The sequence below is a fragment of the Theobroma cacao genome, chromosome 8 (genome assembly GCF_000208745.1).
Source record: "Theobroma cacao cultivar B97-61/B2 chromosome 8, Criollo_cocoa_genome_V2, whole genome shotgun sequence".
NCBI classification, from domain to species: Eukaryota; Viridiplantae; Streptophyta; class Magnoliopsida; order Malvales; family Malvaceae; genus Theobroma; species Theobroma cacao.
In genome coordinates this window covers 15,394,015-15,410,686 of record NC_030857.1, presented here as the reverse complement: position 1 = coordinate 15,410,686, position 16,672 = coordinate 15,394,015, and the positions used below count along the sequence as shown (strand labels likewise).

Below are 16,672 nucleotides of genomic sequence, written 5' to 3'. Positions count from 1 at the left end.
AAAAGGTATTGCATGGCATAAAGGATCAAGGAAAAAGTGTGGAAATGCATGTGGCGGGTGGAAAAGAATTCAAAACTTTAACTTTGTAATTTTAGCACATAAAGTTCAATGAAGAAAAGTCAAAGAGCTAATAAGTTGTGGGCAATCCACCCATGAAAGGAAATGGAAGAGAAAAGATGAGAAAATAGTGGAATGGTGAAGAAAAGTCAAAGCCATTTTAAAGGATATGTTTGAAGGATGTAGGGGTCGGCCAAAGTGAAAAAGAAAAAGAAAAAAGGATGAGGAGGGGGGGGGGGGCGGCCAATGAAGTAATGAAGGAAGAAATGAAATAAAAAAAAAGAGAGAAAGAGATGGGGATATGACAATGCTTATCGACTTTCTCCCCCAAAAAATGCAACCCATAAAATAAAAAAATTCATTCATTTTTATTTTGCTTGCATCAACCGATCTAAAGACAAGAAAAAGGAACAAGGAGTCAAAACATTTTTTTAGCATGTGTATTAAAGGTAGGGGCCAGCCATTTGAGGAAAGAAAAAGGAAGAGAGTGGTTTAGACAGTTAGGAACTCGAGAGAGAGAAGGAAAGTCTACCAAGCCGAGGAAAAAAGAAAGAAAGGAAGGAAAAGAGAGAAAGCTGGACTTGTGGTGATCGATTTTTGGAAAGAGGAAAGAGTTGAGTTGCTACCGGATTAAGAAAGAAAAAGGGGGCCGATTTGTTGCCGGTTTAAGGAGGAAAATGGGGGCTGAGTTACTGCCAGTTTAAGGAGAAAAAAGGAGGCTGAGTTGCTGTCGGTTGAAGGAGGAAGGATGAAGGCTGCAGCAAAGGGTGAGAAAGAGATCTGGTGAAGGAAGAAAAAGAGAAAGAAAAGAAAGGTGGAGATTTGGGCTAACTTAGCCCAATTTGGTAAAATTGCTTTGCTCTTTTCCATAGGTTTGTTGTGAAATTGGACTGTTTGAAGGCTAGTCCATCTTGTTTAACTAAACTTTGGTTACTGGTGATATGAAGTAAATTTAAGTTGCTTTAATACAACATTTAAAAATTCTTTTATGGTATCTCATAGGATTAAAGCAAAGAAGAAAATATGAAATGAATGAATAATATTTTAAGTATAGTTAAGAAATTTGAAAATGGTTCATTGTAAGGAATTATTGTTGTCAGAGGAATCTATTTGCATAAGTTAGTTGGAAGTGTTAAGTTGCATGGTATATTATTTGGAAGGAATAAAGAGGAATAATGTGGGTGAAAATTAGAAATAATTGAGTAGATTTGAAATGATTGTGGTTGCCGTAAATGTGGTTAATATTATGAAAATATAAGATGGATTTAGACAGAAGTTGCTTAGAAAGGTTGAAGTAGGCACTTAATATCATAAATAAGTTGCTGATGTTTATAATCTAAAGAATTACGTGAGCAAAGGATATAAGTAATTTTAGTAAAAATGTTTTAAGATGTTAGTTAGTTGAATATGGATTCATGATAGAATGAGAAATAGAAGTGGAACTGATGCACTAAATATATTAAGTTTGGATTGTTGCTAGGAAGTGCCAAAGTAAAGATAGTGCACTATAATGGCATGCTGAAAGAAGTAACGAATGACCGACAAGTAGAAATAGTGACGTAGTATCCCGCTATTATGAAGTGAGTAAGGGTGTCTATTTTAAAATTTTCGTAATTATGTCTATATATATATATACACACATATAGTTTATTTTACATGCAAAAATTGTGGAAAGCATGAGTTGGTAGAATTCTAGAAAATTTGTGATTGCTATGATTTTTCAAACGTGTTTTGAATATATATGTATAAATTATACGTAAAGTGTTTTAAATCGGAGACAAGCTTTTTAAGATGATTTATATAAAAAATATGCCTTATATATTTGTGCAATGTGCATTCATGATTATAATGTTATTCACCATGCGAGTTATTTCGAAATTCATGCACAAATTTTATTTGATGAAAATGATAACGGATTTTATCATACCCTGTGTTGAATGCTTTGGAAAAAATTTTGAGACGAGCTTTTAAGGACATAACACAATTTCAAAAATGGTTTTACAAATTAAGAGATTCGAGAGTAGGCCGGCTGTCACTTCGGTTAAGTGTGACCATCATGCACGAGCGAGCTCTATCTAGAGAACCCTTGGGTCGTCTACAAGCAGTTAGGCGTGGCGGGGGCCACAGCCTATGATCTATGTATGCGTGGCTAGGCCACCAGATGATTACGCGGTTGCGACCGCTTGATTCTCTGATGTCGGCTAACATCGTTGAGACTGTCATGGCATGTGGGATCTGATGGAGCAAGGCTCCCAGATATTATTACGTGGTAGCGGGACCACAGATTTTATTTGATTTCCTACTCGAGATTAAAATCTCTTTGGGTTTCCAAACTCGTAATTCTTTACATGGTGAAAAAGAAATTATACAATTTTTTGCAACTCCCCTGGTTTTACTGTTATATGAATTTTACCTCTAGCGTACGAGGCAAATTGTGAATTGTCTATAATCCTGATTAATATTTGATTTCGTGGGAGCTTGCCCAATTTTATTGATTTGTTTCTGGGTGGAAACTTTTATCTGCCTTGGTTGATTTACCACTTGAAATGATTACAATGCATAAGAAATTCTCGGTTTTTCATATAAGGCACAAACTTCTGTTTGAAATAAATGGCTTTTATAATCCTGCATTTTAATATTAAAAATTATCTGCGTGATGCTTGTTTTCCATCTACACCCTACTCACTGAGTCTGTGAGACTCACTCATTTATTTCCTTTTTGCAGATAAGCAAACCTCCAGTGCATGGTTCAGCACTCCGACACTTACTACAGTGTAGGTAACTGCACCTCTTAGCCTTCCATTCCGTGTCACTCCGCTGTTAGAGGTCGAGTCGTAACACTTTGTTTATCATGTTGTAGTCGGATAATGGTTTTGATATAAGAATTAAATTGGAGATTGTGGATTTCAATGTATATATTTATGAAAAATAATTTAAAGGTTGAATTGATTATAATGTTTATGGTTCAAATCATGACCCGGAAGTATATTGTTTAAAGTATCAATATAGAATGGTGATTGTATATAGTGAACTAACGGGTATTTCTAGTAAGGCTTGTCCGAGACTTGGCAGGTCTTTCCCGGAGGTCTCGGACACCGGTAGCGATTGAGGAGCGGTCATTACATTGAGTTCTCGACTTCCTTGAAGACAAGAGAGAAAATTGAGACCCTTACCTAGCTAGCATTATGTCTTTTTGTAGATGAAATGATGTAACTTAAGACACGTGATCTCAATGGTAATTAAGCTTATGGACAGTCGGTATTTTTTTTTACAATCGTAATAATTGACAAGATTTTTTTAATGTGATTGACAAAAATGACATCTTGGTCTAAAAAGTTTTCCACTTAACCAATTTAATCATAATAGAAAAGTCATGTAAGTGATTCCATGTGCATGAAAAATACCAATTGACTATGAATCTAACAAGTTTTAACTTGGATATTGATTTATTCAACATCTAATTTAAGGTGATATGAAAGAATTTGTGCTAAACCAGGGCAACATTAATATGTGAGTGTCTTGGAATTAGACAAATTATCGCAACTGGATGGCTAGCCTTATGAGGAATTTAGAGTTCGATAGCTATTCCTATCATCATGGATGGTGCGAAATGTGGCTGGGAATGTACTCCTTGGATACGTCACGTGAATTTGGGCATATGGATTTAGGAAAGTCTGATGGTTTAATATAAATGACTAAGTTAGTTTCATATTTTCCTTATGGAAATCTGGATATCTCTAAGTTCGGATTTATGCTCTAGGGGGGTTTCTTTTTCTGCCTTTTATCTTTATTTTTATTTCCATTGTAATCAAAAAGTCCAAAGTAATTTGCTTTGGCAATTAGCAAATAAATTGCATACATTTCAAAAAAATAAAAAATAAAAAATAAAAGCATAAAATGTCACTTTTATAAAAAAATTAAAATTGTAATACTAAATATATTAAAACTAAATTTTTTAAATTTTCGTGAAAGCTAAATAAGGACAAAAAATATGAGATTGATGTATTAAAATGATGATAAAATAAATTCTACATCAATTAAGTTTAGGCATCTTGAGCACATAAATATACTAAGAGCCACTCTACCTATAACAAATTGATTTTAAGGTGGATGTTCACCTTCAACAAATTTAAAGTAAAATACCCTCACCTTCTTAACTCTAAGTCATAATTTCATTCAGGTCCATTAATTTTCAAAATACATAGCAGCCCAAAAAAATATTATCCACTGGACACATAAGTCTAGCCGTTAATCCACCGTTAATATTTTAATTAGATTGATGACGTGGTAACAATGAAAAGATAATTTTACTCTTCATTAATTTTAAAAATTATCACACTATATAAACTATAATTTTTTATTTTAAACTATAAATTATAAGGGAGCTCCAGATCCAACTCCCTTGGGGAGCGCGGGATCTACACTCCCACAAGGAGGATCGAGGGTGGGGGGGCACATCTCCCCTAGGGAACACGGGGCTGGGGGTTGCAAAATCCGCACTTTGACTCCTTTAGGGAGCACAGGGTGGTCGACGAGGAGGACCGCCAGTTGGCTTGAAAAAAAAATAGTGAAAAAGAGGTATAAAGAAAAAAAGGGTAATTTTGACATTTGACACTTGTCCGTTAATGTCGTTTATGCGTTTGTGGTGGACTACTTATTGTAAAAATTAATGGACCCACGTTAATTATGACTAAAAGTTAGGGAGGTGAGGGTATTTTACTAAAAAGTTTAACATAATATCAAAACAAGCATTGGCTTTATTTGTTAATGTAATTATAAGGTAAGTCCCATATTAATTAAATGAGACATTATAAACACAAAAATATAATGAGGAACTCCATCCTATAACCTACTAAATTTAATATGGATGCTCACACAAAAAAAAAATCAACATTTATTTTTGAACATAAAAATTTTAAAATTTTCAATCAATCTTAATAAGTTCAAATGATACATACATACATACATATATTGATATATAGTGTTGTTGTCCTGCTGATATCTCAAGATGTCTTCTTATCGCAAAAGTGTTGCTTGCTGCTATCAATGGTTACATTATTGTTGTCAAGTGTTGCATTGAGGTCTTGCTTAGTACTAGGATGTGCTACGTTATTCTATGATTGATTTGTCTATGTATTAATGCCGTCTTAAATTTTTGAAAGAATATCTAACCTAACAAATATTAAAAGAGGGCAAATATATATATATATATTCATTCTACAATTGAAGAAGAGGGAAAATATAAGAATTGCACACTCTTTATTTTCATGGTATTAAACAAAGCATTACCACTCAAGTTCTTAATACTTAGAACTAAAACAAACTGAACTGGCTACAGTTCATGTACATAACATCACATCCTAACTTATGGCCAGTACTAGCTAAAAGTGGCCCTTCATTATTCTTAATTACTGGGAAATAACAGATTTCTTGATGAGTTTGAGGGATTCTTCAAGGTCATCACACAACTGGTAGGGGTCAGGAATAATGTTGTCATCAACTGATAACACCATACTCATCTTCTTGGCATAGCTAACCACATGAATTGTGAGTGCCTGCAAAGTTCAATTGTCAACCCAAGCTCATCAACACAAATTAGAAACATAGACCTTTCAAGAAAGGTGAACTTATACCACTGGTTGGCCATACAAAGAAGGAGCAATGTAGGTGACTTGATTGCCAAAAATGGTGATCTCGTCTTGAGGTCCCGCCACGTTCGAGAACCACATAGTTGTTGAGGGAAATTTAGCCAACTGTCCATGGATTCAGAATTAGCAATCAGAGGCAAACATATATATGTAAATGGGAAAAAGCATTGGTGGGTCATGATTCGTACTCTAGTACGATAAAACCTCACAAAAACCGTAGCCAATAACAGTCTGAACTTGGCTTCCAGAGAAGCTTTTTTTCTATCCATGGCCTCCTTGACATTACGAATGTAATCTAAAGGATTATCTTTCAATGCGATCGTGAAAGGGAAGAGAACATAGCCAATCTTGTTGCCCCACTCAGCCTTACTATTCTTCTTCAGCATCTCACCCAATGCCTGTAAATTCATTTTACATAGAGGGAATGAGATAATTAAAGTACATGCAAAAGCCATGATTTCCCTTTGATCCTGCAAGGAAACTACTCACATAAATCCCAGGAGATGATCTCAAGTTGATAAAGAGAGTGGCTCTTAGACGAATATTGTTGGGAAGATTGTCTTCCCATTCTTTACCAGCTTCATGTCTCTTAGCTTTACCTGCCATTAATATACCATGTTATAGGGCTTTCAAACCAACTAGCTACTAGTATGTTTCTTTGGAAGTTTGCACAAGGATCCATGAAAAATTTTCATATGCTAATTTTTTTGTGAAAATTATTTGTGAAAAATTATTAATAAAAAAATATCAAAGTGTTCGGCAATATCATTATCTTAAGGAAAAATTATTATTATTATTTAATCTCTTTGTTTAATATTTATTGTGTTGTTTTGAATTTTTTTTAATTAATTTTTTTAAATTTTAAACAAAATAATTTAAATATTTTATCAAATTAATTTTAAATAAATATATATACATTTAAATTTCATAACAAAAAAAAAGTCAACACGTGACAATATATATGAAACGGAAGAAATATTCATAGATACTATTTGTAAGTAGTCGGACAAAACCATATTCCATTTTGTATAATAATTGTGAAATTCAATATTTGTTTCCAATTAATCTAATTTATTTTTTCTTATAACAATATATATATATATCAATATAAATATAAATGCACTTATGGATATCACTCTTCAAATTTTTATGCAAATAATTGATCTCAAACTGTAATTTTTTGTTCAAAACAAAAGAGTTTTATTTCATGGAATAGAAATTCTCTGTCATCAATTGGTGCCCCTTTTATAATTTTGCATCACATGTTTTTTAAAATTTTCATATTACAGTTTAGAATTTAGGGTTTCCTGTTTAAGCTTTCAAGGTTAGAGTTTTCAGTACAAATGGGAGTAGAGGATTTTTATTCCATTTCATGTTATCTCGCAAACTTACCATATTTACGGTTGAGATATCGAGATAAGCCTGCTTGAGTGATTGCTAGGACGACATCGTTGACGGTCTACAAATGGTCCAATGGCAAAACATTTCAGGTAAACCCTAATTAGCCAAATTAACTAAGAACAAACACTTCAATTACATTTATATCAAATGTTGTTTTCATATATTAGTGAGAAAAAAAGAGAAAAAAAAATAGTTGATCACTAACCGTGTTAGTTGCATTCTTCACTAATTTGACATCATCCAAAGAGAAAGTTCGACGCACAATTCTCTTAGGAGTACAAGCAACACTTCTTGAAGGAGGTTTGAGGGGTGTTGGTGTATCCTTGTAGAAATACAATGTTGCGACACACATGAGCATATCAACCAATGTGTTCCAAATCAACAGGAAGAAGGACCAAAGTTTGATCCAAAAGCAAAGCCAGGTAGTAGTAGCTATTGGTTTCTTCTTCATTGCTGGAAAAGTTGGCAATGCGAGAGGGTCAAATAGTTTACGAGAGCAAGAGATTAGCAGTGACATGAGAGATGTGCCATCCCCCAGGGAGTGATGGACTCGAAGAACGAGTACGGATTCAGCATCAGAGGTTTTAAGGTTGAGAATACGGCAATCCCACATGGGAATGGACATGCTGATCTTGGTTTTGCTCATGTTGGAGATGTAATCTTCAATAAATTTATCTGCTGCTCCTTGGGAGGCCATCTCCTCATCCACCTTGGGGACTATCACATGCTTCTCTAACTCTACCTCTGTTTGAACCCATTTCAGCTCCCCTCCATTATTCTCATCTGCAACCTGTAAGTATTGCTCATGTTAGAATAAGTTAACTTTGGAAAAATCATGGGCATGACATGTAATGTATCATTTATTCTCTCACCTGCACGCTAGAGAAACGAGGATGCTTAAGCAAAGTATGCACCAAGTTTGCTTTGAAACTATTTGGTTCGATGGGGTTCTTAAACCCCACAATGGTAATGATATATACGTTAGAATCAGGCTCATGAAACATACGAGCCATGGGACTCAAGGGCTCATTGTCTTCACCACTCACACTACGTCCCTCCTCCATTTCTCTTGTTACTTTGATTTGCTTAAGACCAAGATGGCTTCCTGATCTGAGATCGATAATATCCATATTTTCTTCAACTTTTTAAGCTAATTGACAATGGAAAACTAAACTTGATTCTCTCTATGTTGTTACTTTGCTTTGGATCGGTATCTATTTATAGGCTTAATTATAGCCTATAAAAAAGTGATTGACAATGAAAGGAAAGGTGGCTAGATGGGTGAATTCACCTGATAATCGATAATCTCATTAGAAATGTGAAGCATGCCTCAACGAAAGAGAGAGAGAAAGAGAGAAACGAAAGAAGTGGAGTAGCAATCACCATACTCACATTTGTGGCTGAAATCAATTTTGCAATTCTTTCAATTGTCTTCATAACTCAAGGAGTATCCGTTTATTGAAATAAAATAAATTTATTGTACTAGGCATGATAGAGACGAATCAAGTCAAACCCATATGAATAAGGTGGTGCATGATGTATCTGTCGTGGCGGCATTTATTGTCGAAATAATACTCCATAGCCAATGGTGAGAGATGAGAACAATATTTTTTTCCTCTTTTGATTGCAATGATGATACCTGCAATCAACACTCAAAATCTTCTTCTCTTTTGGGTTATCAATAAAATTTTACATTTCATAGCTTCACCTTGGGAAGCACACAGCTTCTTACATTGGTTAGTATTCTTCCATTATTCACTTTATAATCAAATCAGCTTAGTGACTCATTAGTCTTTACTTCTTTTTTATTCCTTTCTTTAGATATATACCAATGCACAAAAATTTTTGTACTTACACCATGTCCAATAGCTCATGGACAAATCTAGTTAGAAGCAAAAGAAAAGAAACAGATATGCTTCAAGGAAATGGGACATTCCAAATACAAAAATACAGTGAGGAACACTATAGCCTATAACCATTTGAATTTAATTTGAATACTCATCCTAAAATCAACACAATTAAGTCTAACTGTTTGTATACACAATGGCATTAAGGAGGAATTAAGTCTGTTTCCTTTGCCATGTCCTACTGCAACACTGCCCTTTGAAAGGTAGTTTTTTGTATTATCATTTTCAGAAATGAACCGAGAGACAAGCATTAATGCATTCTTTACATTTTTGTCATTTGCATGGTGACTAGTGATTAAAATTTAGGTGAGGGACAATGTTGTCCCCTTAAATAAAGCTTTGTAACCTTTAACGTTCATATAAACATAGAGAGTATAGACGACTGCACATGCTTAACTGATGAAGTCCATCAGTCTATGAACAACAGTTATTAAAGCTTTTTCGTATCAAACCATTCATCTGCCATGTATTTAATGAATGAACAAATAGCTAGCGCAGGCAATTTAGAAAAGAAAACAAATTGGTCTGTCATAATTCTTCATTTTATGCTTAGAGGTGCCTCTATAAGCTATGCTTATGTTGCCCATGACAATGTGTAAACAAAGCCAAGTAGTAGTAGTAGTAGTCATTAATTTTTTCTTCATTGCTGGAAAAGTTGGTAATACGAAAGAGTCAGATAGTTTACGAGAGCAAGAGATTAGCAGTGACATGAGAGATATGCCATTGCCCAGGGAGTGACGAACTCCAAGAACAAGTACGGATTCATCATCAGAGGTTTTGAGGTTGAGAATATGGCAATCCCACATGGGAAGGATTGACAACGAGAGGAAGGGAGGCTAGATGGCTGAATTTAGCTGATGATATTGGACTATCTCATTAGAAACGAGAAGCATGCCTCAACCAGAGACGAAACAAAGAAATGGACTAGCAACCACCATACTCACATTTGTGGTTGAAATCAAGTTTTGCAATTATTTCAGTCTGCCTTGTCAACATCTCATAACTAAATTGAAGAGAAACCATTAATTGATATAAAATAAATTCATTGTACTAGGTTGTAATTAGAGGACGACGATGGTCGGGACTAATCAAGTCGAACTCAATTGACTCCTAAAAACTAAAACTCAGTTCTTTTAATTTGAGTCTATTTAAGTTTTTTGTCATTAAAATATTTTAAAATTTTTAGATATTTTAAAAATAAAATATTAAATTGATTAATATCAAATTATTTTGAACCAATCCTAAAAAAATCTCGTCCAAGATTGGTTGACACGTGGTGCTGAGTGAGAGTTGTTATGAGTTTTGCTTCATTTTTTTAAGGCCTTTTCGGTCTTTTCTCTTCAATATTCAGAACCTTCCTCCTCTTTGGTTTCTCAACCTTTTTATTTTTTCTTTGTTTTTAGCCGCTAGGTTCTCACTGTTTTTTGCCTTGCATTTTCATTTTATTAGAGGAATCCGTACTTTCTTTTTCCTTAGCTGGGGCAAGACAAATATGGGTCCAACATATTAAGTGGATGCAATTGTTCAACATAATTTTTGTCCCAAGTTATTTTAGTTTTAATATTGAATTTCATATGATCCTTGCTATGATTATGATCTTTTATATACACAATTTAATTGCTAACTACTATTTTATGTACGCTCATGCACATTTTGATATGCACTCATCAAGTTTTTAATCCTTTAACTTAACTTCATTTAAAAATTATTTTTTAACTTTTATCCGTGTACATTTCATACTTATTTATATATATTTTTTATGCGCACGTTATATGTTTACGATAGGTTATACTATATCACTGTTCATTTTCTTTGCTACAAATTCTGTCTATGGTGTTTTAAGTATAATTACAATATAAAATTTTATGTTAGTTTTTTTTTATATATCCTCTTTGACCAATTATACAAATAATTTATTTTTACATATGATGAGAAACTAAACTTAGACTCTGTTGAATATATTAGCCAAAACTGTGTAGGACCCATGGATTCAGTAGATTTTTCTTTTATCCGAAAAAACAAACTAAAGCATTCAGTAATGTCCATGTAGAATCGTGCATTTCTTTAAATGTTTAAATGTTTATTAATAAACATTTAAACATTTAATAAAGCTTTTAATTTTTTAGTATCTTTAAATGTTTCTTTGAGTTATTTTCAAACGTATATTTTTCTTCTTGGAGATTTTTCTACTTGAAAATAAACATTAAATATTTAATTTTATTTATAAAAAGTTTTAAATATATGGACATGTCTAGATCATTTAGAATTCATATCATTTTGATTTCAATTCAATTCGTATTATGTGATCTCGCGGATCATTTTATATTAAATCAATTCAAACTCAAATCACCACAAATATCGAATCATTTCAAGTTTTGAATTATTTTAAGTTGAATTAAGTCAAATATCGAATCACTTACTTTCAAGTTACGTCAAATTAAAATTTACCTCATTTCGAGTTCGTTCGGATTCAAGTTATGTGTTCTTTCTTTCAGAGCTGCAAATCGTTGACTTTATACGACCTTTCTTTCATACCATTGCAGCTCGTAGGCACATTAGGCATCATCAATGTAAAAGACAAAATGATAAAAAGGAAGAGGGGGGAGGGAGTGGACTATCCAACTAAACCAAGCTTGTGAACTGCATATGGCAAGATTTTGCATTTCTGATATTGGCTTAAGGCCTTAATATATAAAGGGTGCTGAAACGAATTACAGTCTGAAATTTACATACTGAACAGATTTCAGAACCCATGCATAAAGAAAAGTGTAAACTGAAAACAATCATCCTTACAACAACACAGCAAAAGCAAACATAATAATATTATAGCTTACCTTGTGGACACCAGTTTCCTTGGTCTTTTCTTTTTTTTTTTTCACAGTGTTACCTTTTATCTCAAACTCATCACCGGCCATGGATTCACCCCAGCAGTGGATAGTGCAGGCCGTATAATGGGACACGTCTTACAACTGAGAATGCTTCGTTGAGACGAGCAGCACGAGTCATGAACTGAGACACCTTCTGCAAATATAAGTCAACAAAAGAACAATTTTGTTAAATTGTACCCTACCAATTTTTTTTTAATTTATATATATTCCAACACGAGAGCATATAGTATTATTTTGTTAAAATCACATTAATCACTATATTCACTGCATCTCAAATGCAACAATTAAATGAAAAAGGAATGATTCAAAAATAAAAGGGCACAAGCAAAGAGCAAGCAGAACGACCACCCTAGCAGCCATGTATATAAGAACCCATATACAGAGGGAAAACTTTATGCTAAAAAAAAAATGGGGCTAAGATTTTAACCACAAAAAGGGTAAACCTGTTCCTAACCTGGATGAACAAAATGTCTCAAAAAACAAAGAACAAAAAGGTTTCCTCAAACCTCATCCTCCAATATATCCAACCAAAAACCTCCATGACCCAAAAAGAAAAAAGAAAAGGCAGGGAAGCAAATGTGAATAGTTGGATTATTATGATGAATATCAATATATGGATACAACCACCATAATGTTTGAAGATGTTAAAACTTCAGAAATTTACAATCACAGCTCCACTTATAATTACATGCACAAATGAGTACAAATGTAAATGAGTCAAGCTACTCATGAGCTATTCAAGCTTTGTAATGCTTGACTCAAGTGGCTCACGAGCCTTCTCATATTTTTCAATTTTTATATTTTCAACGTATAAATAAAATACAATATTTATTCATAAATAAAAAATGGAGTTGCCCTAGGTCAACAAGTGATTGAAAGAAGGCAAGAACGACAAGATACAAGTGGGGATATAACCAAGAAAATTAAGATTGAAGTTCCAAATTTTGAGGGCAAAGTTGATCCTACGGTATTTGTGAAATGGATTTCCTCTATTGAGGAGTATTTCAATTAATATGACATGTCGGAACCTCCAAGAATTCGATTTGCAAAAATGAAGCTTGTAGGGTTGCAAAGATATGGTGCATTGTGTTGAAAGAAACATAGCCAGATGGGACCCAATTCAATGCATAGGATGAGATGAAAGCTAAACTAAAAGAAAAGTACACGCTGCCTAAATATCTTGACAAGATGCATGATAAAGCTCTTACTTTGAAGCAACACTGCATGTCAGTGGGTGAGTACATGCAAAAATTTGATGAACTAATGATTAGGAGTGAATTTGAGGAAGATGTTGACCAAACAGCAGCTCAAAAAGCTGGTCTGGCAGATGAAATCAAGAGACAATTGCTTCAACAGCCTATCTACAATGTCAACAGTGCATTTCAAGCAGAACTTGATGCAGAGGTACTTAAGTTATCCAATTACCAAGAAAGTCTCAGCTCAAGTTGGGGAAACGACAACAAAATGATTTTCTGATGCAACACACACCAACAAATCAGCCCCTTTTCAGTCCTATAACCTGTCCAACAGGTCAAAACCTTCTTCTTCCTATGATGTTTCGAAAATTCAAGTAAGGGTAGTAGGAGTATTACTGGATTTAAATGTGGGGAAGTTGGCCATAAAATTATACCGATGTCCAAGAAAGCATAACTTACACATTGGAATAGATCAAGAGAAGGAAGAAACAATTGAAGAACGTGTTGTGGAAGAAAATTCATTTGATAATGGAACTTATGTGGCGGATGATCTTGAATATGATTGCAATGTGGATACCTCTCTCTTGTCCCTTGTTCGACGTATTCTTAGAGCTCCTAAAGTGGAAAAAGAAGTTTGGTGAAGGACTTCAATATTTCAAACCTTAGTCTGTTGCGATGATTTAGCTAAAAAGCTCATCATTGATGGTGGAAGTTGCATGAATTTTGTTTCAGAGTCCACAGTAGACCACCTCATACTTTCAACCCAACCTCACTCTCAACCATACAAGGTGGCTTGGATAAACAACATGCTCTGATTCAAGCACTTCGCCACTGGCGTTGTTATTTGATTCCAAGGGAATTTGTTTTGTATTCTGACCATGAGGCTCCTGAGTACATCAACTCCTAGAAGAAGTTGAATCATTGCCATGCAACTTGGGTTGCATTCTTATAAAAATATTCCTTTGTTCTTGAACATAGGGCTGGAACTGAAAATAAGGCAGCTGATGCACTTAGTCGAGTTATGCTAATTTTCACTTCTATGGCTATCGAAGTTGTGGGCTTTTAGTTGCTGAAGAGGGATTATCCATCTTGCATGGACTTTGGCATAATATATGCTGATCATTTCAGTTGGAAAACATACAGGTTAACCTAATTTTTCCCTGCATGATATTTATATCTTCAAGAGCACTCATCTTTGTGTGCCTAACACATCTTTACAAGAGACAAAACAATTGTGGCGATCCTTGTGGAAAATGTTGAATATATAAGTGAAGTTTTCTTCACCATTTCACCCACAAACTAATGCCTAACAGAAGCTGTAAATAGAAGCTTGTGTTATCTATTATGTTTTTGTGTTGGTGACCACGTTACTAGTTAGTAAGGATTTTTGACACTTTTATTTTTTTTAAAGGCAGGATTTTTGACCCTTAAGTGGTATCATAGGACACCACTTGTATCAACTTGGATTCACCTTAAAAGTAAGAAAAGCACAGAAAAGAGAGGAGAGCAATCGGCCTAAGAGGGAAAACCCACTACAACATAATCGGCCTAAAATCAACACAATTAAGTCTGACTGTTTGTAAAAGAGCTGACTGTTTGCATACACAGTGGCACTAAGGAGGAATTAAGTCTGTTTCCTTTGTCGTGTCCTGCTGCAACACTACCTTTTGAAGGGTAGGTTTTTTTTTTTTTGTATACATTATTTTATGTATACATTTTTCTTTATACTCCATAAATCTCTTTTCATATATATATATATATATATATATATATATATATATTATTTTTGGATGTGAAGAAACTATGTTCTCTTTTTTCAATACTTAATACCTTTGGCTTTTCTGTATTTTAAAATTTTTTTATACTTTTCGGCATTAAATATCATAAAACATCACATTTATTAAAAAAATTTAAAATTGTAATATTAAATACATTAAAATCATTTTTTTTTCAAATTTTTGTGAAATCCAAATAAGAACAAATAAAATGAGATTCATGTATTAAAGTGGTGATACTAAATTCTACATCATTTAAGTTTAGGCATCTTAAGCATATAAATATACTATGAGCTACTCTACCTATAACAAATTGGTTTTAGTTTGAATGTTCGTGTATCTTCAAAAAAAAAATTTAACGAAATATCGAAATAGGCACTACAACCTATTCGTTAAAATCATAATAAAGTATAAATTATAACTAATGTCCCACATTAGTTCAATAGAACATTCTAACCACAAAAAATATAGTGAGAAACACTTGACCCTACAACCAATTGAATTTAATGTATTATTTAGACTTTTGTCATTTGCATGGCTAGTAGTGATTAGAATTTAATTGAGGGACAATAATTAATTATCCCATTAAGTAAAGCTTGCTAACCTGTCATGTTCGTACGAACATGGAGAGTGATGGCTGCACTAATGTCCATAAGTACATGTACAACGTTATCAACTTGGATTTTTCCTTCTCAATGAAGTATCAAATCATTCATCTGTCATATGACACCACTTGTATCAACCTGGATTCACCCTTAAAAATAAGAAAAGAAGAGAAAAGAGAGAAGAGAGCAATCGACCTAAGAAGGAAAACCTTGCAAGTCGACTTCTTCTTCGAAACCTTGTGGTGTCTCCGGTTGATCTTTCTTTCCTCCGCCCTTGAGTGTAACACCTCGTACCCTCATTTAGTCGTCAATAAAATCTTATCGATAAGACGAAAGGTCACTTGATATAAATTTAAGTGTCAAAGAACGGTTACGGGTGAGAATAATATTTTGAGATAAAATAATATTTTATTTAATAAAATAATAATAAATATTAATATTTAATCGATGTTGAAATTAATCATGAAGAAGGATCATATGGTTGATCCAAGTGAGGGAGAAGAAGTACGAATGAATTTTGGAGAAAAATGACGTAAGTGAGACCTGCGTGTTTTGTTAAGTCCAGCTAACGTGGGTAATAAATATTTAAATATTATGGTGATACCGTGTTGAAGTGCAACTTCGATATTTTGATTGTACACGTGTAAAGGAAGGTAATAGAAAGAAATTGGAACTTAAAACGTGTTGGTAGGACCAAATTATAAAAGATGAAAGCTTGGAGGGTTACAGGATAAATAAAGAAAAGTTTGAGAACTTATGGGCAAATTTTAATATTTGGAGTTAAATGGGAATTTATTTGTCAAAGAAGATTAGATTATATGAAAATGTGAAGTATACATGTGATTTTAATGGGTCAAAGAATGATTAAATAAATATGGAGTAAAAAGGTATTGCATGGCATAAAGGATCAAGGAAAAAGTGTGGAAATGCATGTGGCGGGTGGAAAAGAATTCAAGGCTTTTAACTTTGTGATTTTAGCATATAAAGTATAAGAAAGAAAAGTCAAAATAACCAATAAGTTGTGGGCAATTCGCCCATGAAAGGAAATGGAAGAGAAAAGATGAGAAAATAGTGAAATAAGGAAGAAAAGTCAAGTAAGGTGGCAGTAAGGTTCCAAGCAATTGTTGACTTGCATTCTAGCCACATGGCCGGTCAAAGAAGACAATAAAAGAAGAAGGAATGATGGAATGGGCGG

At 33.6% G+C, this 16,672-nt stretch overlaps 1 protein-coding gene across 1 annotated transcript; it reads right to left on the bottom strand.

Moving 5' to 3' along the window:
• On the bottom strand, positions 5,321-8,309 carry LOC18592909 (O-acyltransferase WSD1). The gene is made up of 7 exons (XM_018125625.1): positions 7,979-8,309; positions 7,312-7,896; positions 7,098-7,164; positions 6,195-6,304; positions 5,894-6,103; positions 5,691-5,810; positions 5,321-5,612 (listed from the first exon to the last, which is right to left on the bottom strand). Exons 1-7 carry the CDS (start codon positions 8,234-8,236, stop codon positions 5,466-5,468), a joined length of 1,497 nt encoding a protein of 498 aa, XP_017981114.1. The 5' UTR covers positions 8,237-8,309; the 3' UTR covers positions 5,321-5,465.